We start from the raw sequence: 27855 nt of genomic DNA, 5'->3' as shown, positions 1-27855 counted from the left end.
GGGTCTCTGAGTGGCGGGCGGGGCCTCTGCGGGGTGTGCAGGGGTCTCTGCGGGGTGTGCGGGGGTCTATGCGGGGTCTCTGCAGCGTGCGGCGTGTCTCTGTACGGGGTGTCTCAGTGTGGGCATCGTCCGATGGGACTACAAGTCCCATCGGACGATGCCTACTACACTGACAGTGATTGACACATTAGCCAATGATGGGACAGTAGTAGTCCCATCATCCGGCTAATGTGTTGAATGAAAAAAAAAAATACTCCATACATGCTCCATACAGTACATTCATAGATTACATACATGACATACAGTACATTAAACATACAGTATATACTCACCATTACTTGTCATTTTGATCCCCAAAGCCAGTGTCATCTGTAAAAAAGGTGAAAAAAACAAACAACCAATATACTCCCTGTCCGCAGAAATCCATGAGTGTCCCACGACGATCTCCCATGGAGAGCAGCAGCAACAGCTGTTGCAACCGCTTTCCAGGGGCCCCAGAAACACAATGACGGGAGGAAGGTATTCCTCCGTCGCTGTAAAAAAAAAAGTCCCTAGCCTCACTTATGGCATTGCTGTATGAGAAATTTTCTCACGCAGCAATTGCCATAAAGTAAGACTTTGAACTTTAGTAACCTCAGTGATGCACTGCACAACACAACAGTGATTGCTGATGTGCGTACTGATCTGAAAGAAAAGATGGCCGAGCGGACCAGGATAGAGCTAGCCAAGATGGTGTTGGCAGAGCGGACCAAAGTGGAGCTGGCCAAGATGGAGAGTCAGCGAGCAGGGGCAGCTCTGGCCTCCGCCCAGGTACCTTCAACAGTAAGCTACAAAAAGATCCAGTATAATGCTTTCCGACAGTTGGGGGAGGCAGAGGAAGACATTGATGGCTTTCTGCAGGACTTTGAGCGGCAGTGTGCCCTTCATCAAGTGAAGCCGGAGGGGAGAGGGGTACTGGAAGGGGAACAGTTTGTATGGAAGCAGGGACTCCTCTACCGGACCACAGAGCAGCATCACACAGGGACGAGCCCCACTATAAAACGACAGCTGGTAGTTCCCAAGAAGTATAGGCAGGAGTTACTGCGAATCTCTCATGACATACCCTTGGCCGGGCACTTCGGCGTCAGTCGCACCAGGCATCGTCTGACGCAAAACTTCTTTTGGCCGGGGGTAACCTATGATGTTCGTCAGTACTGCCAGACCTGTGACAGTTGTCAGCGCATTGGCAAGAGGGGAGACCGATGCAAGGCCAAATTACGCCCCCTCCCCATTGTGGAGGAACCATTTAGCCAGGTAGCGGTCAATCTGATAGGGCCGTTAGCCAAACCCAGTCTGTCAGGGAAAAGGTATATATTGACAGTGGTAGATTATGCCACACGGTATCCAGAGGCGGTTGCGTTACCTAACATACTGACAGAGACGGTGGTGGCTGCCGTGCTCCAGGTTTTCTCACGGGTTGGATTTCCCCATGAGATTATCTCGGACCAGGGTACCCAGTTTACAGCAGAGGTGACCAACCAACTGTGGAAGCTGTGCGGCGTAAAATCCATTAGAAGCGCCTCGTACCACCCGCAAACCAATGGGTTGTGTGAACGCTTTAAAGGGACGTTAAAACAACTCATCGGGACATTTACCAGGACCTACAGGGACTGGGAGAAATTCTTGCCACACCTCCTGTTTGCCTATCGGGAGGTGCCCCAAGAATCCACGGGGTTCTCCCTGTTCGAACTGGTATAAGGGAGGCGGGTAAAGGGACCACTAGACTTAGTGCTAGAACACTGGGAAGGGGTGGGCATCATAGAAGGGGTACCTATTGTACCCTATGTGCTGGAATTTCGGGACCGCCTACAGGAGCTGACCCAGGCTGTATGTGGGAACATGCAGGTGGCCCAGCGGCGCCAGCGTGTACGGTACGATCAGAGGGCCAGAGAACGCACCTTGGAAATAGGACAGAAGGTCCTGGTGTTAGAGCCCACTAGGCAGAACAAGTTCCAAGCTGTATGGCAGGGGCCCTACCAGGTAGTGGGGAAAATAGCCGAACCACCTACAGTATAATGTCACTGATTGTGACGGCCCCAGGGTTATCCGCATGTTTCACGTGAATATGCTGAAGCTCTACCGGGAGCGCCCTGAAGAGGTAGTGGCCATCTGTGCACCTGAAGCAGAGGATTTAGCCGGACTTCCCTTGCCTGATCTCTTAGGGGAAAGGACTCAGTCTAAAACATAGGACCAGGTACACTTGGGTGAAGACCTAGGTCCCCGGGAGAGACAGCAGGCGAAGGCGTTGTTGAGGCAGCGACAGAGCATGTTTTCGGGGAGACCAGGGTACACTCGCCTGGCACAGCACAAGGTGGAGATCCAGGATCATACCCCCCTGAGACAACCCCCCTTCCGCATCCCTGAGTCTGTACGAGAAGGAATGCGACAAGAGATACAAGAGATGTTGCGTTTAGGGGTCATTGAGGAATCAGATAGTCCCTGGGCATCCCCCGAAGTGTTAGTGCCCAAGAAGGATGGGACTACACGGTTTTGTGTAGACTATTGTAAGCTCAATGAGAAAACGGTGATGGATGCGTATCCCATGCCGCGTGTGGATGAGTTGTTAGACCGGCTGGCGGGGGCAAAGTATTTGACCACCATCGATCTATGCAAAGGCTACTGGCAGATTATATATATACAAAACGGTACCGCGCTTGGGTTGCTACAATACCTCCCCTGATAACAGGGGCGTAATAGCCTCCTATAAGACTGGTGGACACGTGTGTCGTGCTGCAACCGCAGCCCCGGGAATCGCGCTGTGGATAGGGCGCTGCACTAATATGCGTCAGACATGCTTGATCCCAAACAAAACAATACTATGAGCCCATCAACAGGGAATGGATCTCTTACCGTAGATGATGAAAAGGAGCCCCTCCGCTGCTGATGGACTTGAATGCGGCTGCGGTACAGGACTTGCAGATAGCGGTGACTGGAGGATGGGCGTGCAGGAGCACACGTGGATGAGAGCGGTATAGAACGCCGCTGCCAGATGCAGAGCCAGGGAACGTCCCGGCCGGAGGCGTTCCTGGTTACACTGGAAAAACAAAGATGGCCGACGCTGACACGCAGCGTGTGACGTCACGGGCCTACGGAAGCACCCAAGGACCAAAAAGGTAAACCGACGCGTTTCGAAGGGAGGACGCCCTTCTTCATCAGGGTTAGCTGGTAACCCTGATGAAGAAGGGCGTCCTCCCTTCGAAACGCGTCGGTTTACCTTTTTGGTCCTTGGGTGCTTCCGTAGGCCCGTGACGTCACACGCTGCGTGTCAGCGTCGGCCATCTTTGTTTTTCCAGTGTAACCAGGAACGCCTCCGGCCGGGACGTTCCCTGGCTCTGCATCTGGCAGCGGCGTTCTATACCGCTCTCATCCACGTGTGCTCCTGCACGCCCATCCTCCAGTCACCGCTATCTGCAAGTCCTGTACCGCAGCCGCATTCAAGTCCATCAGCAGCGGAGGGGCTCCTTTTCATCATCTACGGTAAGAGATCCATTCCCTGTTGATGGGCTCATAGTATTGTTTTGTTTGGGATCAAGCATGTCTGACGCATATTAGTGCAGCGCCCTATCCACAGCGCGATTCCCGGGGCTGCGGTTGCAGCACGACACACGTGTCCACCAGTCTTATAGGAGGCTATTACGCCCCTGTTATCAGGGGAGGTATTGTAGCAACCCAAGCGCGGTACCGTTTTGTATATATATAGTTTTGACCTTTACAGAAAGCGGCACAGGTTCTGTTTGGCTACCAGCAGCTGGGTTGTTATAGAGGTTATCCCCACTGTTTGTAGTGGGTTCAGGTGTTGAGCGCCGTTGACAGTTTGTTTTTTGCTACTGGCAGATTCCCCTTAGTCCTGACGCTATTCCCAAGTCAGCATTTGTCACCCCGTTCGGCTTATTCCAGTTTCGAGCTATGCCATTCGGGATGAAGAATACCCCGGCGACCTTCCAGAGGCTGGCTGACCGGCTCCTGGATGGTCTCCAGGACTATGCTTGTGCCTACCTGGATGACATCGCCATCTACAGCGCGACATGGGAAGAGCATCTAAATCACCTAGAGACAGTATTAGAGAGGATCCACAAGGCTGGAATCACCCTGAACCCAAACAAGTGTCACGTGGGCAAAGCAGAGGTTCAGTATTTAGGGCATTGGGTGGGAAGTGGGAAACAGCGACCAGAACAAGCCAAGATTGAGGCCATAGCCAAATGGCCCACCCCACGCACTAAAACCCAGGTCATGGCGTTTCTAGGGACAGCGGGGTATTACAGGAAATTCGTCCCCAATTACAGCAGCGTAGCCAAGCCCCTCACTGATCTGACCCATAAGAACCAACCCCGCCAGGTAACCTGGACCCCAGAGTGTGAGGAAGCCTTCCGCCAGCTAAAGGACGCCCTCACCAATACCCCTGTATTGGCCGCAACCGATCCAATTAAACATTTCCTTGTTCACACAGACGCTTCTATATTTGGATTGGTGTCATGATCCCAATGGCAGGGGATCACAAAAGGACAAGCACAAAAACAAAACAAGCTCTAGGGTGATGGAACCTGAGCTGACCGCGATCCTGAACCTAAACACACAACTAGCAGTAGCCGGGGAACGTGCCTACGATGATTCCTAGACGTCTCGCGCCAGCCGAAGGATTAACTTCCCCTATTAGAAGAAACACAGACCTCACTTGCCTCCAGAGAAACACCCCACAGAAATAGCAGCCCCCCACATGTAATAACGGTGAAATGAGAGGAAAGCACATACGTAGTTATGAAAACAGAATCAGCAAAAATGAGGCCCGCTAAAGCTAGATAGCAGAGGATACAAAAGTGAACTGCGCGGTCAGCGAAAAACCCTTCAAAAAACCATCCTGAAATTACTTGAACTCATGTGCCAACTCATGGAACATGAGGAGTAATTTCAGCCCACTAGAGCAACCAGCAGCAAGGAATCACATATCTGAAAGCTGGACTAAGACAAAAATAAAGCAAAACGTGGAACAGGAAAATCAAAACTTAGCTTGTCCTGAAGATTACAGAAGCAGGTAGCAGAGGTAAAAAGAAACACTGATTACATTGATAGCCGGCGAGGAAATGACAAGAAAGCCAGGTTAAATAGGAAACTCCCATAACCTGATGGAACAGGTGGACACCAGAGACCGCAGAGAACACAAGTCACCCAGTACCATCAGTAACCACCAGAGGGAGCCCAAAAACAGAACTCACAACAGTACCTACCCCTTGAGGAGGGGTCACCGAACCCTCACGAGAACCACCAGGGCGACCAGGATGAGCCCTATGAAATGCACGGACCAAATCGGCAGCATGAACATCAGATGCAACCACCCAAGAATTATCCTCCTGACCATAACCCTTCCACTTGACCAAATACTGGAGTTTCCGTCTGGAAACACGAGAATCTAAGATCTTCTCCACAACATACTCCAATTCACCCTCCACCAGCACCGGAGCAGGAGGCTCAAGCGAAGGAACAACAGGTACCTCATACTTCCGCAACAACGACCGATGGAACACATTATGAATAGCAAACGATGCCGGGAGATCCAAACGAAACGACACAGGGTTAAGAATTTCCAAGATCCTATAGGGACCGATGAACCGAGGCTTGAACTTAGGAGAAGAGACCTTCATAGGAACAAAACGAGAAGACAACCACACCAAGTCCCCAACAAGAAGTCGAGGACCCACGCGGCGACGGCGATTAGCAAACTGCTGAGCCCTCTCCTGGGACAACTTCAAATTGTCCACCACATGACTCCAAATCTGATGCAACCTATCCACCACCATGTCCACTCCAGGACAATCAGAAGGCTCCACCTGACCAGAGGAAAAACGAGGATGAAACCCCGAATTACAAAAGAAAGGAGAAACCAAGGTAGCAGAACTAGCCCGATTATTAAGGGCAAACTCGGCAAGCGGCAAAAAGGTAAACCAGTCATCTTGATCAGCAGAAACAAAACACCTTAAATAAGTTTCTAAAGTCTGATTAGTTCGTTCCGTCTGGCCATTCGTCTGGGGATGGAATGCAGACGAAAAGGACAAATCAATGCCCATCTTAGCACAGAACGTCCGCCAAAATCTAGACACAAACTGGGATCCCCTGTCAGAAACGATGTTCTCCGGAATCCCATGCAAACGGACCACGTTTTGAAAAAACAGAGGGACCAACTCAGAGGAGGAAGGTAACTTAGGCAAGGGTACCAGATGAACCATCTTAGAAAAGCGGTCACACACAACCCAGATGACGGACATTTTTTGAGAGCCAGGGAGATCCGAAATAAAGTCCATGGAAATGTGCGTCCAAGGCCTCTTCGGGATAGGCAAAGGTGACAACAATCCACTGGCCCGAGAACAGCAAGGCTTAGCCCGAGCGCAAACTCCACAAGACTGCACGAAAGAACGCACATCCCTCGACAAGGAAGGCCACCAAAAAGACCTGGCCACCAAGTCTCTAGTACCAAATATTCCAGGATGACCTGCCAACGCAGAAGAATGGACCTCGGAGATGACTCTACTGGTCCAATTATCCGGAACAAACAGTCTTTCCGGCGGACAACGATCAGGTTTATCCGCCTGAAACTCCTGCAAAGCACGTCGCAAGTCTGGGGAGACAGCCGACAAAATCACCCCATCCCTAAGGATACCAGTGGGCTCAGAATTTCCAGGGGAGTCAGGCACAAAACTCCTAGAAAGAGCATCCGCTTTCACATTCTTTGAACCTGGCAGGTATGAAACCACAAACTTGAAACGGGAGAAAAACAGTGACCAACGAGCCTGTCTAGGATTCAGACGCTTGGCAGACTCAAGGTACATCAGATTTTTGTGATCAGTCAAGACCACCACATGATGTCTAGCACCCTCAAGCCAATGACGCCACTCCTCAAATGCCCACTTCATGGCCAAAAGCTCCCGATTACCAACATCATAATTCCGTTCAGCGGGCGAAAATTTTCTAGAAAAGAACGCACATGGCTTCATCACTGAGCCATCGGAGCTTCTCTGTGACAAAACCGCCCCCGCTCCGATCTCGGAAACATCAACCTCAACCTGAAAAGGAAGCGACGTATCTGGCTGACGCAACACAGGAGCAGAAGAAAACCGGCGCTTAAGTTCCTGAAAGGCCTCCACAGCAGCAGGAGACCAATCAGCAACATCAGCACCCTTCTTAGTCAAATCCGTCAAAGGCTTGACAACACTAGAAAAATTAGTTATGAAGCGACGATAAAAATTAGCAAAGCCCAAGAACTTCTGTAGACTCTTAAGAGATGTAGGCTGCGTCCAGTCACAAATAGCCTGAACCTTGACGGGATCCATCTCAATAGTAGAAGGGGAAAAAATATACCCCAAAAAATAAATCTTCTGGACTCCAAAGAGACATTTAGAACCCTTTACAAACAAGGAATTGGCCCGCAGGACCTGAAACACCTTCCTGACCTGCTGAACATGAGACTCCCAGTCATCAGAAAAAAACAAAACATCATCCAAATACACGATAATAAATTTATCCAGATATTCACGGAAAATATCGTGCATAAAAGACTGGAAGACAGAAGGAGCATTAGAAAGTCCAAAAGGCATCACCAAATACTCGAAATGGCCCTCAGGCGTATTAAATGCGGTTTTCCACTCATCACCCTGCCTTATCCGCACAAGATTATACGCACCCCGAAGATCAATCTTAGTGAACCATTTAGCCCCCTTAATGCGAGCGAACAAATCAGTCAACAATGGCAAAGGATACTGATATTTGACTGTAATCTTATTCAAAAGACGATAATCTATGCAAGGCCTCAAGGAACCATCTTTTTTGGCCACGAAAAAAAAACCTGCTCCCAAAGGGGACGAAGATGGACGGATATGTCCCTTTTCCAAGGACTCCTTAACATAATTCCGCATAGCAGTATGCTCTGGCACAGACAGATTGAACAAACGACCTTTAGGGAATTTACTGCCAGGAATCAAATCTATAGCACAATCGCAATCCCTGTGAGGAGGAAGCGTACTGAGCTTAGGCTCCTCAAAAACCTCCCGATAATCAGACAAAAATACCGGAACCTCAGAAGGAGTAGATGAAGCGATAGAAATCGGAGATGCATCATCATGAACCCCCTGACATCCCCAGCTTAACACAGACATTGTTTTCCAGTCCAGGACTGGGTTATGAGTTTGTAACCATGGCAGACCAAGCACTAAGACATCATGTAAATTATACAGTACCAGGAAGCGAATCACCTCCTGATGAACGGGAGTCATACGCATAGTCACTTGTGTCCAGTACTGAGGTTTATTCATAGCCAAAGGTGTAGAGTCAATTCCTTTCAAAGGAATAGGAACTTCCAGAGGTTCCAGACTAAACCCACAGCGATTGGCAAATGACCAATCCATAAGACTCAGGGCAGCGTCTGAATCCACATAGGCATCGACGGAAATGGATGATAATGAACAAATCAGAGTCACAGACAGAATGAACTTAGACTGTAAAGTACCAATGGCAACAGACTTATCAACCTTTTTTGTGCGTTTAGAGCATGCTGATATAACATGAGCTGAATCACCACAATAAAAACACAATCCATTTTTCCGCCTATAATTTTGCCGTTCACTTCTGGAATGAATTCTATCACATTGCATTATCTCAGGTGCCTGTTCAGAAGACACCGCCAAATGGTGCACAGGTTTGCGCTCCCGTAAACGCCGATCAATCAGAATAGCCATAGTCATGGACTCATTCAGACCTGTAGGCGCCGGGAACCCCACCATAACATCTTTAATGGCCTCAGAAAGGCCATCTCTGAATTTCGCAGTCAGAGCGCACTCATTCCACTGAGTAAGCACCGACCATTTCCGAAATTTCTGACAATATATTTCTGCTTCATCTTGCCCCTGAGAGAGAGCCAATAAAGCTTTTTCAGCCTGAATCTCTAGGTTAGGTTCCTCATAGAGCAAACCCAATGCCAGAAAAAACGCATCCACATTGAGCAACGCAGGATCCCCTGGTGCCAATGCAAATGCCCAATTCTGAGGGTCACCCCGCAGGAAAGATATAACAATCTTGACCTGCTGAGTAGGGTCTCCAGAGGAGCGAGATTTCAAGGAAAGAAACAACTTGCAATTGTTCCTAAAATTCAGAAAACTAGATCTATCTCCAGAAAAAAACTCTGGGATAGGAATTCTAGGTTCAGACATAGGAGTATGTACAACAAAATCTTGTATATTTTGAACCTTAGCAGCAAGATTATTCAGGCTGGAAGCCAAACTCTGGACGTCCATGATAAACAGCTGAGGTCAGAGCCATTCAAGGATTAAGAGGAGGAAAGAAGCAGCCAGGCTGCAATTAAGGCTAGGCAGCAAACACTGAGGAGGGAAACAAAAAAAAAAAAAAAAAACTTCCTCAGACTACTTTTCCTCCTACTTCAGCCAAAATGATGACCAATTTTTTTTTTTTGGCCGGCTATACTGTCATGATCCCAATGGCAGGGGATCACAAAAGGACAAGCACAAAAACAAAACAAGCTCTAGAGTGATGGAACCTGAGCTGACCGCGATCCTGAACCTAAACACACAACTAGCAGTAGCCGGGGAACGTGCCTACGATGATTCCTAGACGTCTCGCGCCAGCCGATGGATTAACTTCCACTATTAGAAGAAACACAGACCTCACTTGCCTCCAGAGAAACACCCCACAGAAATAGCAGCCCCCCACATGTAATAACGGTGAAATGAGAGGAAAGCACATACGTAGTTATGAAAACAGAATCAGCAAAAATGAGGCCTGCTAAAGCTAGATAGCAGAGGATACAAAAGTGAACTGCGCGGTCAGCGAAAAACCCTTCAAAAAACCATCCTGAAATTACTTGAACTCATGTGCCAACTCATGGAACATGAGGAGTAATTTCAGCCCACTAGAGCAACCAGCAGCAAGGAATCACATATCTGAAAGCTGGACTAAGACAAAAATAAAGCAAAACGTGGAACAGGAAAATCAAAACTTAGCTTGTCCTGAAGATTACAGAAGCAGGTAGCAGAGGTAAAAAGAAACACTGATTACATTGATAGCCGGCGAGGAAATGACAAGAAAGCCAGGTTAAATAGGAAACTCCCATAACCTGATGGAACAGGTGGACACCAGAGACCGCAGAGAACACAAGTCACCCAGTACCATCAGTAACCACCAGAGGGAGCCCAAAAACAGAACTCACAACAGATTGGGGGCAGTACTGAGCCAAGTCGGGCTGGACGACCAAGAACACCCGGTAGCTTATCTGAGTCGGAAACTACTGCCCCGTGAAGTAAGCTATGCGGCCATCGAGAAGGAGTGCCTGGTGGTAGTATGGGCACTCAAAAAGTTGCAACCATATTTGTATTTGTTTTCCCTCCTAACGGACCATAATCCCCTAGTCTGGCTTAATCGAGTCTCTGGAGACAACACCAGATTACTGCGGTGGAGTTTAGCCCTACAACCTCTGGACTTCACCATCCACTACAGACCCGGCAAACAAAACGGTAACGCCGATGGACTAAGTCAACAAACGGAACTTGTACCCACCCCATAAACTTCGGTCATCCCCAAACCGATCCGTTAAGGATCAGACTGTGTATGCCGATCGCATCGCTGAAAAGGGGAGCCGTGTTACGGAACCCCACCGCACCAAGAATATGTTGTGCAGTTATATGTATGTATAATAGGTTCCAGGTGAGATGCATGTCCCTAATGAATCAGCCCACAGGCTGCTCCCCTGGGCAGAGTGGACAAGATATTCCTCTTTTCACCTTCCCCACCTTTATAATTCCCACAGTAAATATCGGCAGTGTTGTGAATTCTGCTTTTGGGCTCCCTCCGGTGGTTGTAGATGGTAATGCAGTTGTGCCTGGACTGCAGGATTGTACAGGTGTATCTGCTAATTGCAAAGCTGACTGGGGTATTTAGCTTTGCAGGACTCATTAGTCCCTGCCAGTTGTCAATGTTCTATTGCCAGTAATGGTTCTCTGCCTGGCCTCTCCTGCCTGCTGCCATTTCAGCTAAAGATAAGTGTCTTATTCTTTTTCTTAGGCTCACGGGCTGTGTGTCTATTTTTCAGTGCTGTTCATAGTTTCTATTTTGTTCCAGATTCGACTGTCCTGTTGTTTTCTCAGTCTGGTTGGATTCGCTGGAGTTGCAGATATACTCTCCACACCTTTAGTTAGGTGGTGGAGTTTTTGTATTTTTCTGCGGTGGATATTTTGTAGATTTTGTGCTGACCGCACAGTATCCTGTACTATACTTTCCTATCTAGGTAGAAGTGGCCTCCTTTGCTAAATCTGTTTTCCGCCTGCGTGTGTCTCTTCCTCTCCTACTCACCGTCATTATTTGTGGGGGGCTGCCTATACTTTGGGGGTCTACTCTAAGGCAAGTCAGTTTTCCTATTTTCCATCTTTAGGGATATTTAGTCATCCGGCTGTATCGAGGTGTCTAGGTCTGATAGGCACACCCCATGGCTACTTCTAGTGTCTGTGATAAGTTCAGGGTTAGCGGTCTGTATAGTTACCACTACTCCAGCGAAGGTCTTTTCATGTTGTTCCAAGGCCGCCTGATCATAACAGGCAGGCTCCGGTCACCTGCAGCTATGGTAATGTATGTCTGGCCTGCTGTTTTTCAATTGGCCCGCCCTCTGTATCTGTGTGATATATATTCTGTGTCCTGTGAGTAAAGTGTTGTCATACTGGAAATATGTGGAGACGCAGTGATCTTTTATATGCACCCATGTAATCAAGGAATTCCAGCCAGCGTCCTTCATTCCGACTCCAGCCAAAGCAGAGTGGACCTCCTGAAACACGGGGTGGTACTGAAAGAGGTACTCCAGCACGGCAGACCCCGTTACAGAAGTGACATGCTACTTCTTTCAAACCGCAGCGTTTCCGCAGCGGATTTTCTGCAAAGTGTACACAGCATTTTTTCTTTCTCATTGATTTACATTGTACTGTAAATCAACTGCGGATCTGCAGCGTTTCTGCACTGCAAAAAAATGCTGCGGATCTGCAGAGAATCTGCAACGTGTGCACATACCCTTAAACAGCATCAGCTGTTTAATCAGTGTTCAGAATCAAGTCTGCAGCATTAGGCTACTTTCACACTAGCGTTGTTTGCTGTACGTCGCAATGCGTCATTTTGGAGAAAAAAACGCATCCTGCAAATGTGCCCGCAGGATGTGTTTTTTCTCCATAGACTTGCATTAGCGACGCATTGAGACGTATGACCACACGTCGCATGCGTCGTGTTTTGGCACACCATCGGCACTAAAAACGTTACATGTAACTTTTTTTTGTGCGTCGAGTCCGCCATTTCCGACCGCGCATGCGTGGCCAAAACTCCGCCTCCTCCTCCCCGGACCTTACAATGGGGCAGCGGATGCTTCTTCATTATTTTCGCAGTTTGCGTTGGTACGTCGGGCCGACGCATGGTGACAGTCCCGTACCGACGCTAGTGTGAAAGTAGCCTTACCTGTCACCTTGCTCCTGGAAGTCTTGGACTTATCATTCTAACCACCTTCTACTTCGGATCCTTGGACATGTGTGGACTCAGGAATCCCTCAGCTTTTACCATCAATATTGGCAAGGGAAGTAGAGAGAGAGACTTTAACCTGTTGCTGTGACTAGATGGAGTTAAGGTTTATTCCTGCCTGTCTTGTTTCCTGCTTGCAACTGTGTTAACCCCTAATTGTATGAACTAATACAAGAACTACTTAAACAAGCATGTGTTTTCTGTGTTTCCTTGCACCCAAGCACAAGACTCTATACAGACTGTATTTTACACTTGAAAAGATTGTGAAGCCAACGTTAGTGTCTGCTGGGTCAGGTAACGCCGAGTCTGCTGTGGACCGTGGATGCCAGATATCCAGTTATACTTTCTGTGATGACAGTGGTTGTGCCCTTTTCTCTATTCTAGCTTTTCTGCCTTAAAGTATCTGGGAAGATGGAGGCTCGTGTAAAAGACTTATGTGGAGTAACTGATAAAATTCTTGTGGACATTCAGGCTTTAAAGACCAGCTTTGCAAGCCAGCAAGATCCATCACTGGGGGCAGGATGCTGGACACACTGGGGGAGATTGCTGGACACACTGGGGGCAATATGCTGGAGACACTGGGGCAGATTGCTGGACACACTGTGGGCAATATGCTGGACACACTGGGACAGGATGCTGGACACACTGGGGGCAGGATGCTGGACACATTGGGGCACAGATGCTGGACATTGGGGGCAGAGATGCTGGACATTGGGGGCAGAGATGCTGGACATTGGGGGCAGGATGCTGGACACATTGGGGGCAGAGATGCTGGACATTGGGGGCAGGATGCTGGACACACTGGGGGCAGGATGCTGGACACACTGGAGGCAGAGATGCTGGACACTGGGGGCAGAGATGCTGGACACTGGGGGCAGAGATGCTGGACATTGGGGGCAGAGATGCTGGACACATTGGGGCAGAGATGCTGGACACACTGTGGGCAGGATGCTGGACACATTGGGGCAGAGATGCTGGACACATTGGGGGCAGGATGCTGGACACATTGGGGCAGAGATGCTGGACACTGGGGGCAGAGATGCTGGACACTGGGGGCAGAGATGCTGGACATTGGGGGCAGAGATGCTGGACACTGGGGGCAGAGATGCTGGACACACTGGGGGAAGGACTGGAGACAGATAGGGCAGGATTGGAGATATGGGCAGAATGTAGATACGGGACAGGATTGGAGACACAGGGCAGAATGAAAGACATGGGGCAGGATTGGAGACAGATCGTGCAGGATCATGGGGCAGGATGGACACAATGGAGAATGATGGGGAAGGATGGGGAGATCATATGGGGCAGAATGGATACTCATGAGGGAAGGATGGGAGAACATATGGCTGGAGCCAGGAATGAGATAAACGGGGCCAGGATGGGGGATATTATTATTACCATAGGAGCTATTTAAGGGATATTATTACTGCAGTGATGTATTTATTTTATTTTTTGAGGACACTGTTTTAAATGGGGGGCGGTCCTGTTACTGTGTAGAGTGACACTATGTTGCCTCTTTTTCTTCATGCGGTGTAATGTAGAAGTTGGGAAAAATTAAGTAATGTGTTCTGCAAGCGGAGCTCGAAATTACTGTGTTATTTCCTGCAGAGACGAGTCCTGGCTGGATGAAGTGATGGCGGTCTGTGCTGGATGAAAGATGAAGGATTTCACCTAGAGACGTCACTGGTGAGTCAGTGTTACCTATACACTGACACTATACACTGTATACTATATACAGAGCTCCTGTGTGTAATGTCACCGGTGATCATTGTATAACCTCTACACAGACACTGCATACTAAGTACAGATCTCCTGTGAATACTGACACTTATGGTGATAGTATTGTGGGTTTTTTTCTTAACTGAAGGGTGTGGAGATTTTGTAAACTCTGTGTGGATTGTTTTGTAGTTTTTATACTGACCGTACAGTATCCTTTCCTGTCCTATCTATCAAGCTAGACTGGCCTCCTATGCTAAAATCTGATTTCATTTCTGCGTATGTTATTTTCCCCTCCTCTCACCGTCAATATTTGTGGGGGGCTATCTTTCCTTTGGGGATTTTCTCTGAGGCAAGATAGGTTTCCTGTCTCCATCTTTAGGAGAAGTTAGATCTTAGGCTGTGCCGAGGGGTCTAGGGAGCATCAGGTACCCCCCACAGCTATTTTTAGTTGCGCTGCTAGGTTCAGGGTTTGCGGTCAGTACAGATACCACCTCCTTCAGAGCTTGTCTCATGTTGTTCCTAAACCACCAGATCATAACAGTACAAGTGGCCAAAAATGAATTAAATGTATCTCAAAAGAAGGAAAAGAAAGTTATGAACCATTTTTTTTTCTGTGCTTTGGTTTGTTTTGTTTTTTTTCCTCTTGATATCTGGGTGGTTCAGGATATATGTTTTGGCATGGATGTTCAGGGTTTGTTTTCTCGTGTGGATCAGCTTGCTGCAAGAGTGCAGAGTATTCAAGATTATGTGGTTCAGACTCCGGCCTTAGAGCCTAGAATTCCTACTCCGGATTTGTTTTACGGGGATAGATCTAAGTTTTTGAACTTTAAAAATAACTGCAAATTGTTTTTTGCTCTGAAACCCTGTTCCTCTGGTGACCCCGTTCAGCAACTAAAGATAGTTATTTCTCTACTGCGTGGCGACCCTCAGGACTGGGCATTCTCACTTGAGTCAGGGAATTCGGCATTGCTTAATGTAGATGCATTTTTTCAATCGCTCGGATTATTATATGACGAACCTAACTCTGTAGAGCATGCTGAGAAAACACTGTTGGCCCTGTGTCAGGGTCAGGAAGCGGCAGAATTATACTGCCAGAAATTTAGAAAATGGTCTGTGCTTACTAAATGGAATGAGGACGCTCTGGCAGCAATTTTCAGAAAGGGTCTTTCTGAAGCCCTTAAAGATGTTATGGTGGGCTTCCCTACGCCTACTGGTTTGAGCGAATCTATGTCTCTAGCCATTCAGATTGATCGGCGCCTGCGCGAACGCAAAGTGGTGCACCATATGGCAGTGTCCTCTAAGCAAAGTCCTGAGCCCATGCAATGTGATAGGATTTTGACTAGAGCGGAACTGAGGGGATACAGATGTCAGAATGGGCTGTGTTTTTACTGTGGTGATTCTGTTCATACTATTTCTGATTGCCCTAAGCGTATTAAGAGGGTCGCTGGATCTGTTACCATTAGTACTGTGCAGCCTAAGTTTCTCCTGTCTGTGACCCTGATTTGCTCATTGTCATCTTTTTCTGTCATGGCATTTGTGGATTCAGGCGCTGCTCTGAACTTAATGGACTTAGAATTCGCCAGGCGCTGTGGTTTTTCTTTGCAGCCTTTGCAGAGTCCCATACCCTTGAGGGGTATTGATGCTACACTATTGGCCAAGAATAAACCTCAGTACTGGAAGCAGATGACTATGTACACGGCTCCTGCACATCAGGAAGATTGCCGTTTTCTGGTGTTGCATAATTTACATGATGTTGTTGTACTGGGTTTTCCATGGTTACAAGTACACAATCCAGTGCTGGATTGGAAATCAATGTCTGTGACTAGTTGGGCTTGTCAAGGGGTACATAGTGACGTTCCTTTGATGTCAATTTCCTCTTCCCCCTCTTCTGATGTTCCTGAATTTTTGTTAGATTTCCAGGATGTATTCGATGAGCCCAAGTCCAGTTCCCTTCCACCACACAGGGACTGTGATTGTGCTATTGACTTGATTCCTGGCTGTAAGTTCCCTAAGGGCCGACTTTTCAACCTGTCTGTGCCAGAGCATGCCGCCATGCGGAGCTATGTTAAGGAGTCTTTAGAGAAGGGGCATATTCGGCCGTCTTCGTCACCATTGGGAGCGGGATTCTTTTTTGTTGCCAAGAAGGATGGCTCCTTAAGACCCTGTATTGATTATTGCCTTCTTAATAAGATCACGGTCAAATTCCAATATCCTTTACCTTTGCTCTCTGATTTGTTTGCTAGGATTAAGGGGGCTAGTTGGTTTACCAAGATTGATCTTCGAGGGGCATATAATCTTGTTCGTATTAAACAGGGTGACGAATGGAAGACTGCATTTAATACGCCCGAAGGCCATTTTGAATACCTTGTGATGCCATTTGGGCTCTCTAATGCTCCATCTGTGTTCCAGTCTTTCATGCATGATATTTTCCGCAATTATCTTGACAAATTCCTGATTGTGTATTTGGATGATATTTTTATTTTTTCCGATGATTGGGAGCCTCATGTGAAGCAGGTCAGGATGGTATTCCAGATCCTTCGTGATAATGTTCTATTTGTGAAGGGGTCTAAGTGCCTATTTGGAGTTCAGAAGGTCTCTTTTTTTGGGTTTATTTTTTCTCCTTAGTCTATAAAAATGGATCCTGTTAAGGTCCAAGCCATTCATGACTGGATTCAACCCACATCTGTGAAGAGCCTTCAGAAATTTTTGGGCTTTGCTAATTTTTATCGCCGTTTCATTGCCAACTTCTCTAGTGTGGTTAAACCCCTGACCGATTTGACGAAGAAAGGCGCTGATGTGACTAATTGGTCCTCTGAGGCTGTTGAGGTCTTTCAGGAGCTTAAACGCCGATTTACTTCTGCCCCTGTGTTGCGTCAACCGGATGTTTCTCTTCCTTTTCAGGTTGAGGTTGACGCTTCTGAGATTGGGGCAGGGGCCGTTTTGTCACAGAGGAATTCTGATGGTTCCTTGATGAAGCCATGTGCCTTCTTTTCCCGAAAGTTTTCGCCTGCGGAACGCAATTATGATGTCGGCAATCGGGAGTTGTTGGCTATGAAGTGGGCATTTGAGGAGTGGCGACATTGGCTTGAGGGAGCCAAGCACCACATTGTGGTCTTGACCGATCATAAGAATTTGATTTACCTTGAGTCGGCCGAGCGGCTGAACCCTAGACAGGCTCGGTGGTTCCTGTTTTTCTCCCGTTTTGATTTTGTGGTCTCATATCTTCCAGGATCTAAGAATGTTAAGGCGGATGCCCTCTCTAGGAGTTTTTTGCCGGATTCTCCTGGAGTCCTTGAGCCGGTTGGCATTCTTAAGAAAGGGGTGATTCTTTCTGCTATCTCCCCTGATTTGGGGCGGGTGCTTCAGGAATTTCAGGCTGATAGGCCTGACCGCTGTCCATTGGGGAAGCTGTTTGTTCCTGATAGATGGACAAGTAAGGTAATTTCTGAGGTTCATTGTTCAGTGTTGGCTGGTCATCCTGGGATTTTTGGTACCAGAGATTTGGTTGCTAGGTCCTTTTGGTGGCCTTCCTTGTCTCGCGATGTGCGTGCTTTTGTGCGGTCCTGTGGGACTTGCGCCCGGGCCAAGCCTTGCTGTTCCCACGCTAGTGGGTTGCTTTTGCCTTTGCCGGTCCCTGAGAGGCCCTGGACGCATATTTCCATGGATTTTATTTCGGATCTTCCTGTTTCCCAGAAGATGTCTGTTATCTGGGTTGTTTGTGACCGGTTCTCTAAAATGGTCCATCTGGTACCTTTGCCTAAGTTGCCTTCCTCCTCAGATCTGGTTCCATTGTTTTTTCAGCATGTGGTTCGTTTGCATGGCATTCCGGAGAATATTGTGTCTCTAGATTTTGGCGGGCCTTTTGTGCTAGGATGGGCATTGATTTATCTTTTTCTTCGGCGTTTCATCCTCAGACTAATGGCCAAACTGAGCAAACTAATCAGACCTTGGAGACCTATTTGAGATGCTTTGTGTCTGCTGATCAGGATGATTGGGTGTCTTTCTTGCCGTTGGCCGAGTTTGCCCTTAATAATCGGGCTAGTTCGGCTACTTTGGTTTCACCTTTCTTTTGTAATTTTGGTTTTCATCCTCGTTTTTCTTCTGGGCAGGTTGAGCCTTCTGATTGTCCTGGTGTTAATTCTGTGGTGGACAGGCTGCAGCAGATTTGGACTCATGTGGTGGACAATTTAACGTTGTCTCAGGAAAGGGCTCAACGTTTTGCTAACCGCCGTCGGCGTGTTGGTCCCCGGCTTCGTGTGGGGGATTTGGTTTGGTTGTCTTCTCGTCATGTTCCCATGAAGGTTTCTTCTCCTAAGTTTAAACCTCGGTTTATTGGTCCTTATAAAATTTCTGAAATTATTAATCCGGTGTCTTTTCGTTTGGCTCTTCCTGCCTCTTTTGCCATTCATGATGTTTTCCATAGATCTTTGTTGCGGAGATATGTGGTGCCCGTTGTTCCCTCGGTTGACCCTCCTGCCCCGGTGTTGGTTGAGGGAGAGTTGGAATATGAGGTTGAGAAGATTTTGGATTCTCGTTTTTCGAGACGGAGGCTTCAGTATCTTGTCAAGTGGAAGGGTTATGGCCAGGAGGATAATTCTTGGGTTGTTGCCTCCGATGTCCATGCTACCGATTTGGTTCGTGCTTTTCACTTGGCTTGTCCTGATCGGCCTGGGGGCTCTGGTGAGGGTTCGGTGACCCCTCCTCAAGGGGGGGGGGTACTGTTGTGAATTCCGCTCTTGGGCTCCCTCCGGTGTTTGTAAGTGGCACTTTTGTGAGTTCTGCTCTTGGGCTCCCTCTTGTGGTTTCTAGTGGTATGGCTGCTCCTTGGAGTTAGCTGTCATCAGCTGCCTCCACTTATCGTCCGCTATTTAAGTCTGGCTCTTTCTTCAGCCTGTGCCACTTGCCAATGTTTCCTGGCTGGATTCACATCTCTGCTTGGATTCTCCTGGTTTCCTCACCAGTTCTGCAAAGATAAGTTCTGGCTTTGCTCATTTCAGTCCACATGTTGTGGACTTATTGTTCTGTGCATTCTATATTTGTCCAGCTTGACAGTATGGATTTTTTCTGTTAGCTGGAAGCTCTGGGAAGCAGATTTACCCTCCACACCTTTTGTCAGGTGTGGAGATTTTGTAAACTCTGTGTGGATTGTTTTGTAGTTTTTATACTGACCGCACAGTATCCTTTCCTGTCCAATCTATCAAGCTAGACTGGCCTCCTATGCTAAAATCTGATTTCATTTTTGCGTATGTTATTTTCCCCTCCTCTCACCGTCAATATTTGTGGGGGGCTATCTTTCCTTTGGGGATTTTCTCTGAGGCAAGATAGGTTTCCTGTTTCCATCTTAAGAAGTTAGAACTTAGGCTGTGCCGAGGGGTCTAGGGAGCGTCAGGTACCCCCCACGGCTATTTTTAGTTGCGCTGCTAGGTTCAGGGTTTGCGGTCAGTACAGATACCACCTCCTTCAGAGCTTGTCTCATGTTGTTCCTAAACCACCAGATCATAACAAATCACCTTTTGTATGATCTCTACTGCAGGGTTTGGGCCATAGAACGCCAGTCTTTTCTTTACCTCCCTCTGGAATTCAGTCTCCTCCACGTTCACATTGGGGGACGCTGCACTGTCGTGTTCCATGATGGCTGCTATCAAATCCGCTTTTGTTTTGTTGCTGGCGATTAACCCTCGAGCTTCCACCAGATCTTTTAATGTAGTCCTCTTTAACTTCTGGTAGTTGTTTTCCATTCATTCCTTTCCTCCTGTAGACTGGGTATCACATCCCGCTGTCTGCCACCAGTGTAACGGGGTCTGCCGTGCTGGAGTACCTCTTTCAGTACCACCCAGTGTTTCAGGAGGTCCACCCTGCTTTGGCTGGAGTCTGAATGAAGGACGCTGGCTGGAATTGCTTGGTTACATGGGCGCATATAAAAGATCACTGCGTCTCCACATATTTCCAGTATGACAACACTTTAGTCACAGGACACAGAATATATATCACACAGATACAGAGAGCGGGCCAATTGAAAAGCGGCAGGCCAGACATACATTACCATAGCAGCAGGTGGCCGGAGCCTGCCGATATTTACTGTGGGAATTATAAAGGTGGGGAAGGTCAAAAGGGGAATATCTTGTCCTCTCTGCCCAGGGGCGCAGCCTGTGGGCTGATGCATTAGGGACATGCATCTCACCTGGAACCTATTATACATACATATAACTGCACAACATATTCTTGGTGCGGTGGGGTTCCGTAACAACTTCTTTTTTGTGAATCTGCAGCGTTTTTGTATCCATTCCATTATAGAAAACTGCAGGGGTAAAAAACGCAGCAAATCTGCAGCAAAAACGCACAAAAACCAGGAGAGGCAGAATCCGCACCAGAAATTCCTAAGCCTAATCCGCAATGTGTGCACATAGCCAAAAAGGGCACGTGGCAGAAAACAGGGCGGAAACATAGAAACTGAGAACTCTATGCTGGTTAAGGGCCAAATAGATGCAGCAGAACAGAAAGCAAGATGACCGACAGGGAAAACTAGGTTTTATTGAAAATAATGGCAGATATAACAATTTTGTCTAAAAACCTTACAGGGAGAGAGCGTGATGCCATTTACCATAATAGATAGATCAAGTAGAGAGGATACGCGAGATGGGGAAAGATGATGAGTTCGGTTTTGCCTACATTGAGTTTTAGGAAGCAAGAGGTGAAGAAGGAGGATATGGCTGACAGACACTCCGGGATTCTGGACAGCAGAGAGGTGACATCTGGGCCAGAGAGGTAGATCTGGGTGTCGTCTGCATACAGGTGGTACTGGAAGCCATGGGACTTTATGAGTTGTTCTAGGCCAAGGGTATAGATGGAAAAAAAGAAGAGGCCCTAGGACAGAGCCTTGAGAGACACCAACAGAGAGAGGGCGGGATGAGGAGGTGTTGTGTGAGTGGGAAATGCTAAATGTGCGGTCGGAAAGGTATGAGGCAATCCAGGACAGGGCAAGGTCTTTGACGCCGGGGAAGAAAGAATCTGTAGCAGTAGGCAGTGGTCGACTGTGTCGATGGCAGAGGACAGGTCGAGAAGGAGGAGGATGGAGAACTGTCTGTTAGCTTTGGCTGTGAGTAAGTCAGATTGGAGGTTGTCAAGGAGAGAGTTAGATGAGAGGTGGGAGGAAAGTTGAGCATGGACATGCTGCTCAAAGAGTTTTGAAGCAAAAGGGAGCAGTGATATGGGGCAATAGCTGGGCATAGCAGTTGGGTCAAGGTTAGTATTTTTGAGGATGGATGTGATGGTGGCATGTTTGAAGGCAGAGGGGAAGGTACCAGAAGATAGCGATAGGTTTAAGAGATGGGTTAGGGCTGAAATGAGCGTGTTAGTGAGGTTGGGGAGCAGGTGGGAAGAGATGGGGTCAAATGCACAGGTGGTGAGGTGTGATTTGGAAAGGAGGTGAGTAAACTCTCCTTCAGTGAGGTTGGAGAGGGAAGTTATTAGGGAAGGGCAGCCGTCTGGTATATGGAGTGGTTGGGGTGGTGGAACAGTAAGGGTTTGCCTTGTTTGGTCGATCTTGCTTTTGAAGTAGGTGGCAAAGTCCTCGGAAGAGATGAGGGGAGTTGGAGGTGACAGTGGTGGGAGGAGGAGAGAGTTAAATGTGTTGAACAGTTGTTTTAGGTTGTAGGATAATGAAGATACAAGGTTTGTGAAATAGGTCTGTTTAGCAGCGGCGAGGGCTAATTTGACGGCAAGTGTAGCTTGTTTGAAAGCAGTGAAGTTGTCTGGCAGGCGTGTTTTCTTACAACGCCACTCCGCGAACCTGGATGCTTGTTGAAGTTTTTTGGTAAGATTGTTATGCCAGGGTTGCCTATTAATTTGTCACACTTTGCCATGCATGAGAGGGGCGACTGAGTCTATGGCTGAAGTGAGGGTGGAGTTATAGAAAGCAGTGGCACTATCTGTGTCGTGCTGTGAAGATATGGAGGACAGGGGTAGAAGAGAGTCTGAGAGTCTGTTAATGTCTAGTATAAGAATATAACTACTATAATACTGCTCCTATGTACAAGAATATAACTACTATAATACTTCTCCTATGTACAAGAATATAACTACTATAATACTGCCCCTATGTACAAGAATATAACTACTATAATACTGCTCCTATATACAAGAATATAACTACTATAATACTGCACCTATGTACAAGAATATAACTACTATAATACTGCCCCTATGTATAAGAATATAACTACTATAATACTGCCCCTATGTATGAGAATATAACTACTATAATACTGCTCCTATGTACAAGAGTATAACTACTATAATACTGCCACTATGTACAAGAATATAACTACTATAATACTGCTCCTATGTACGAGAATATAACTACTATAATACTGCTCCTATGTACGAGAATATAACTACTATAATACTGCCCCTATGTACAAGAATATAACTACTATAATACTGCTCCTATGTACAAGAATATAACTACTATAATACTGCTCCTATGTACAAGAGTATAACTACCATAATACTGCTCCTATGTACGAGAATATAACTACTATAATACTGCCCCTATATACAAGAATATAACTACTATAATACTGCTCCTATGTACAAGAATATAACTACTATAATACTGCTCCTATGTACAAGAATATAACTACTATAATACTGCTCCCTATGTACGAGAATATAACTACTATAATAGTTCCCCTATGTACAAGAATATAACTACTATAATACTGCTCCTATGTACAAGAATATAACTACTATAATACTGCCTCCTATGTACAAGAATATAACTACTATAATACTGCTTCTATGTACAAGAATAAAACTACTATAATAGTGCCCCTATGTACAAGAATATAACTACTATAATACTGCCCCTATGTACAAGGATATAACTACTATAATACTGCTCCTATGTACAAGAATATAACTACTATAATACTGCTCCTATGTACAAGAATATAACTACTATAATACTGCTCCCTATGTACGAGAATATAACTACTATAATAGTGCCCCTATGTACAAGAATATAACTACTATAATACTGCCCCTATGTACAAGGATATAACTACTATAATACTGCTCCTATGTACAAGAATATAACTACTATAATACTGCTCCTATGTACAAGAATATAACTACTATAATACTGCTCCCTATGTACGAGAATATAACTACTATAATAGTGCCCCTATGTACAAGAATATAACTACTATAATACTGCTCCTATGTACAAGAATATAACTACTATAATACTGCTCCTATGTACGAGAATATAACTACTATAATAGTGCCCCTATGTACAAGAATATAACTACTATAATACTGCTCCTATGTACGAGAATATAACTACTATAATACTGCCCCTATGTACAAGAATATAACTACTATAATACTGCTCCTATGTACAAGAATATAACTACTATAATACTGCCCCTATGTACAAGAATATAACAACTTGCTTTATTGCCAAAGTTTTATTCTTCATATCATGTCTCATGTAATATTAACTATCCTGTGATAGTAGTAACAGTATCATCCATAGTATGCATATGATAGCAATATATATAGTGCACATATAATAGCGTCACTCACAGAATGAGACATCACAGACGGCCATATAATAACTTTTCTTTTGAGAACCATAAACCAATGTGCTTGTTTTCTTTCCCTTCACCAAAATTTTATGTAAAGTTTGAGTTTTATTTGATTTTCTTTCTGACAGGGTTGATCAGAATTCCCCCAAAGTTCTTGAAGACCCCGTATTAAATACAGTCGCTAAGAAGCTGAACCGCTCTCCTGCGCAGGTGGCCCTGAGATATTTGTTACAGAGGGGATTTGTCGTCTTGGCAAAAAGCTTCAACCCTGAGAGGATCAAGGAAAACTTCCAGGTAAATGAAGAAATTAAAATTTCAATAATTTCCTTCATCTAAAAAAAAAACTATATTTTTTTATTACTTTTCACTTACAGGTATTTGACTTTGACTTAAGTGATGAAGACATGAAATCTCTAGATGGAGTCAATATAAACCTGCGTTACTTGATTACCAATGCGTATGTGTCTTTCCTGACGTTCTAGCTTCCGAGAACATACAGTATTTATTCATATATTTTTCTTTATATTTACTTTTATTTATTACTAGATGGTATCCCGATTCTAACGCATCGGGTATTCTAGAATATGTATGTAGTTGATTTATGAAGTTTTCAGAATAATGCAATTTATACAAAGGATTCGGCCGGCCGCGACCAATTAGCGAAGCGTGGTTCAAATTCCGCAGCAATTCCTGGGCGGACTGCACCTGTCGCTGATTGTTCGCGGCCAGGCATGACCAATCAGTGAAGCCAGGGTCGGCTCCAGGTTTTTGAGGGCCCCGGGTGAAAGAGTCTCAGTGGGCCCCCCTCTTTAACATATACCACGATTCATGATGCACAGATACAGCAGAGAAATATACCACAGCCAAGTAGCGTATAACACAGCCCACGTAGTATATAACACAGCCCATGTAGGATATAGCACAGCCACGTAGTATATAGCACAGCCACGTAGTATATACCACAGCCACGTAGTATATAGCACAGCCATGTAGTGTATAATACAGCCATGTAGTATATTGCCCAGCCACGTAGTATATAGCACAGACACATAGTATATAGCACAGCCATGTAATATGCTGCACAGCCACGTAATATATTGCACAGCCATGTAATATATAGCACAGCCACGTAGTATATACCACAGAGACGTACTATACAACACTGCCCATGCAGTGTATAACACAGGCCACATAGTACAGAGCACAGCAATGTAGTATATTGCCAAGCCACGTAATATATACCACAGCCACGTTGAATATAGCACAGCCACGTGGGCACCATATCCCTGTTAAAAAAAGAATTAAAATAAACAATAGTTATATACTCACCTTCTGTCGGCCCCCTGGGTCCAGCCGATTGCGACGCTCCCGTCCCAAGAGTGCATTGCGGTCTCGCGAGACTGCTACGTCATCATCTCGCGAGACCGCAATGCATGGACTGGTCACCGAAGCGTTGCGAGGAGCGGGAAAGGCCTCGGCTGGATCCGGGGGGGCCAACGGAGGGTGAGTATATAATGATTTTTTATTTTTTAATTATTTTTAACATTAAATCTTTTTACTATTGATGCTGCATAGGCAGCATCAATAGTAAAAAGTTGGTCACACAGGGTTAATAGCAGCAATAACGGAGTGCGTTACACCGTGACATAACGCGGTCTGCCATTAACCATTTTTGAGCGCTGACTGGAGGGGATTATGGAGCGGGCACTGACTGCGGGGATTAAGGAGCGTCCATTTTGCTGCCAGACTGTGCCCCTCGCTGATTGGTCGTGGCCGTTTTGCCGCGACCAATCAGCGACTTGGGATTTCCGAGACAGACAGAAAGACGGAAGTGACCCTTAGACAATTATATAGTAGATTATTTTTAACATTATCTATTAATGTATTTTTTTTTATCTTTTATTTTATGTACTTACTTTTGTATTCTATTTTTTATTTTAGTTGGAAAGAAAGCCCTAAGTATCCATTTCACGATGAATACTAAGAACGTTGGCCAATTTTTCTGGATTCATACTATTAACCCCGGTGTCTTAGTATCTTAGTCTAGCAGATTGTGTTCTACAGAGAATATATGAAATGGGTTCTGACTTTTGGTATTATTATTATTATTATACATTTTTATAGCGCCATTTATTCCATGGCGCTTTACATGTGAATGCAGGGCAAATATAGACAATTACATTAAACATGAGCAGATAACAAGGCACACGAGTACATAAGGAGGGAGGACCCTGCCCGCGAGGGCTCACAGTCTGCAGGGGGTGGGTGAGGATACACTAGGAGAGGGAAGAGCTGGCTGTGCGGCTGTTCAGTAGGTTGAGGATCACTGCAGGCTGTAGGCTTGTCGGAAGAGATGAGTCTTCAGGTTCTTTTTGAAGGTTTCTATGGTAGGCGCAAGTCTGATGTGTTGGGGTAGAGAGTTCCAGAGTATGGGGGAAGCACGGGAGAAGTCTTGGATGCGGTTATGGGAAGAAGAGATGAGAGGGGAGTAGAGAAGGAGGTCTTGCGAGGATCGGAGGTCGCGTGTAGGTAGGTACCGGGAGACCATGTCACAGATGTATGGAGGAGACAGGTTGTGGATGGCTTTGTATGTCACTGTGAGGGTTTTGAACTGGAGTCTCTGGGCGATAGGAAGCCAGTGAAGGGCTTGACACAGGGGAGAGGCTGGGGAATAGCGGGGGGACAGGTGGATTAGTCGGGCAGCAGAGTGTAGGATGGATTGGAGTGGTGCCAGAGTGCTAGAGGGGAGTCCAGAGAGTAGGAGGTTGCAGTAGTCGAGGCGGGAGATGATAAGGGCATGCACTAGCGTTTTTGCAGTGTTGCGGTCAAGGAAATATATATATAAATATGGTATAGCGCTTATTATGGCTCAGATTTAAAATGATAGCACATAGATAAGCTTTAACACCTACTGAGAAATTCTAAGGCTGAGTTCAGATGATGCAATTCCACAGCAACATCTCTTTGTGTTTTAAGTCAAGAGTACAACATTAATAATAATAATCTTTATTTTTATATAACGCTAACATATTCTGCAGCGCTTTACAGTTTGCACACTTTATCATCACTGTCCCTGATGGGGCTCACAATCTAAATTCCCTATCTGTATGTTTTTGGAGTATGGGAGGAAACCAGAGAACCCACGCAAATACAGGGATAGCATACAAACTCCTTGCAGATGATGTCCTTGATGGGTTTTGAACCCAGGACTCCAGCGCTAACCACGGAGTCACCATGCTGAACATTGCTCTGTATAATATATATTTTATTTGCAATTTACTTTGAAGGTGTCAACTGTTTAAAGGTTTCGCCAATACCCTTTTAACTAATCAAAAACTAATGATGTAATTCAATACCTTGAATCCTTTTAAATTCTGTACAACACAGTATCAATTTCATTGTTTTAAGTCTTTCACGTGGTTGTCAAATAGCTGAGAATCTGTGGGGCATCTGTGATTGTGCCCATAGCGGTCCCTTAGCTTTTTAAACATCCTTAAATTTATATGAATTTGTCTTTTATTTTCATTTAAAACACTCTTTTCTGTTGTTTACACCATGTAAGTTTTATTTTTACTGATCTGGCTTTAAATATGATACATGAATAGAAACAAATCATCAGTATCAAGATTTCATGATGTGAGAGTGTCCCCAAGGTCATCATCACTGTTGTCAGATATCTCGAACCATGGTCTCCTTCCATATCACATGCGCTAGGGAGCACTCTAGCATCCCTGCTCCCCAAATTACTTGTAATGATAAAGACATTGTGGCCACGTACCTTGCCGAGCTCCTGAATCCACATTTAATATTTTCCATCCCCCACCCAGGGAATTGGGTAGTAGTAGCGTATGAAAATACACAAACCAGACTAACAAGGGAATATGTATTAGGATAAGGGAAAATACCAATCACACTAATATGAACTCAGAAAAAACAGAGTGGAACATCGGAGAGTGAAGGAAGG

The 27855-nt window shown here is 46.0% G+C and overlaps 1 protein-coding gene across 2 annotated transcripts in view; it reads left to right on the top strand.

Annotated features, from left to right (window-relative positions):
* LOC138675151 (aldo-keto reductase family 1 member C1-like) overlaps positions 1-27393 on the top strand; it is a 36765-nt gene extending 9372 nt beyond the window's left edge. The window contains exons 7-9 of one of the 2 annotated variants that reach the window (XM_069763158.1): positions 24020-24185; positions 24266-24348; positions 25833-27393. In XM_069763158.1, coding sequence (XP_069619259.1) covers positions 24020-24185; positions 24266-24348; positions 25833-25875 — 292 coding nt within the window. In that variant the 3' untranslated portion in view covers positions 25876-27393. The remainder of the gene's footprint in view (positions 1-24019; positions 24186-24265; positions 24349-25832) is intronic. The other variant, XM_069763159.1, reaches the window with a different exon arrangement.
* The last annotated feature ends 462 nt before the right edge of the window (positions 27394-27855 follow it).

This window comes from Ranitomeya imitator, chromosome 4, assembly GCF_032444005.1.
Source record: "Ranitomeya imitator isolate aRanImi1 chromosome 4, aRanImi1.pri, whole genome shotgun sequence".
NCBI lineage: Eukaryota > Metazoa > Chordata > Amphibia > Anura > Dendrobatidae > Ranitomeya > Ranitomeya imitator.
The sequence above is the reverse complement of the archived record's forward strand: the minus strand, read 5'-3'. Positions and strand labels throughout refer to the sequence as shown.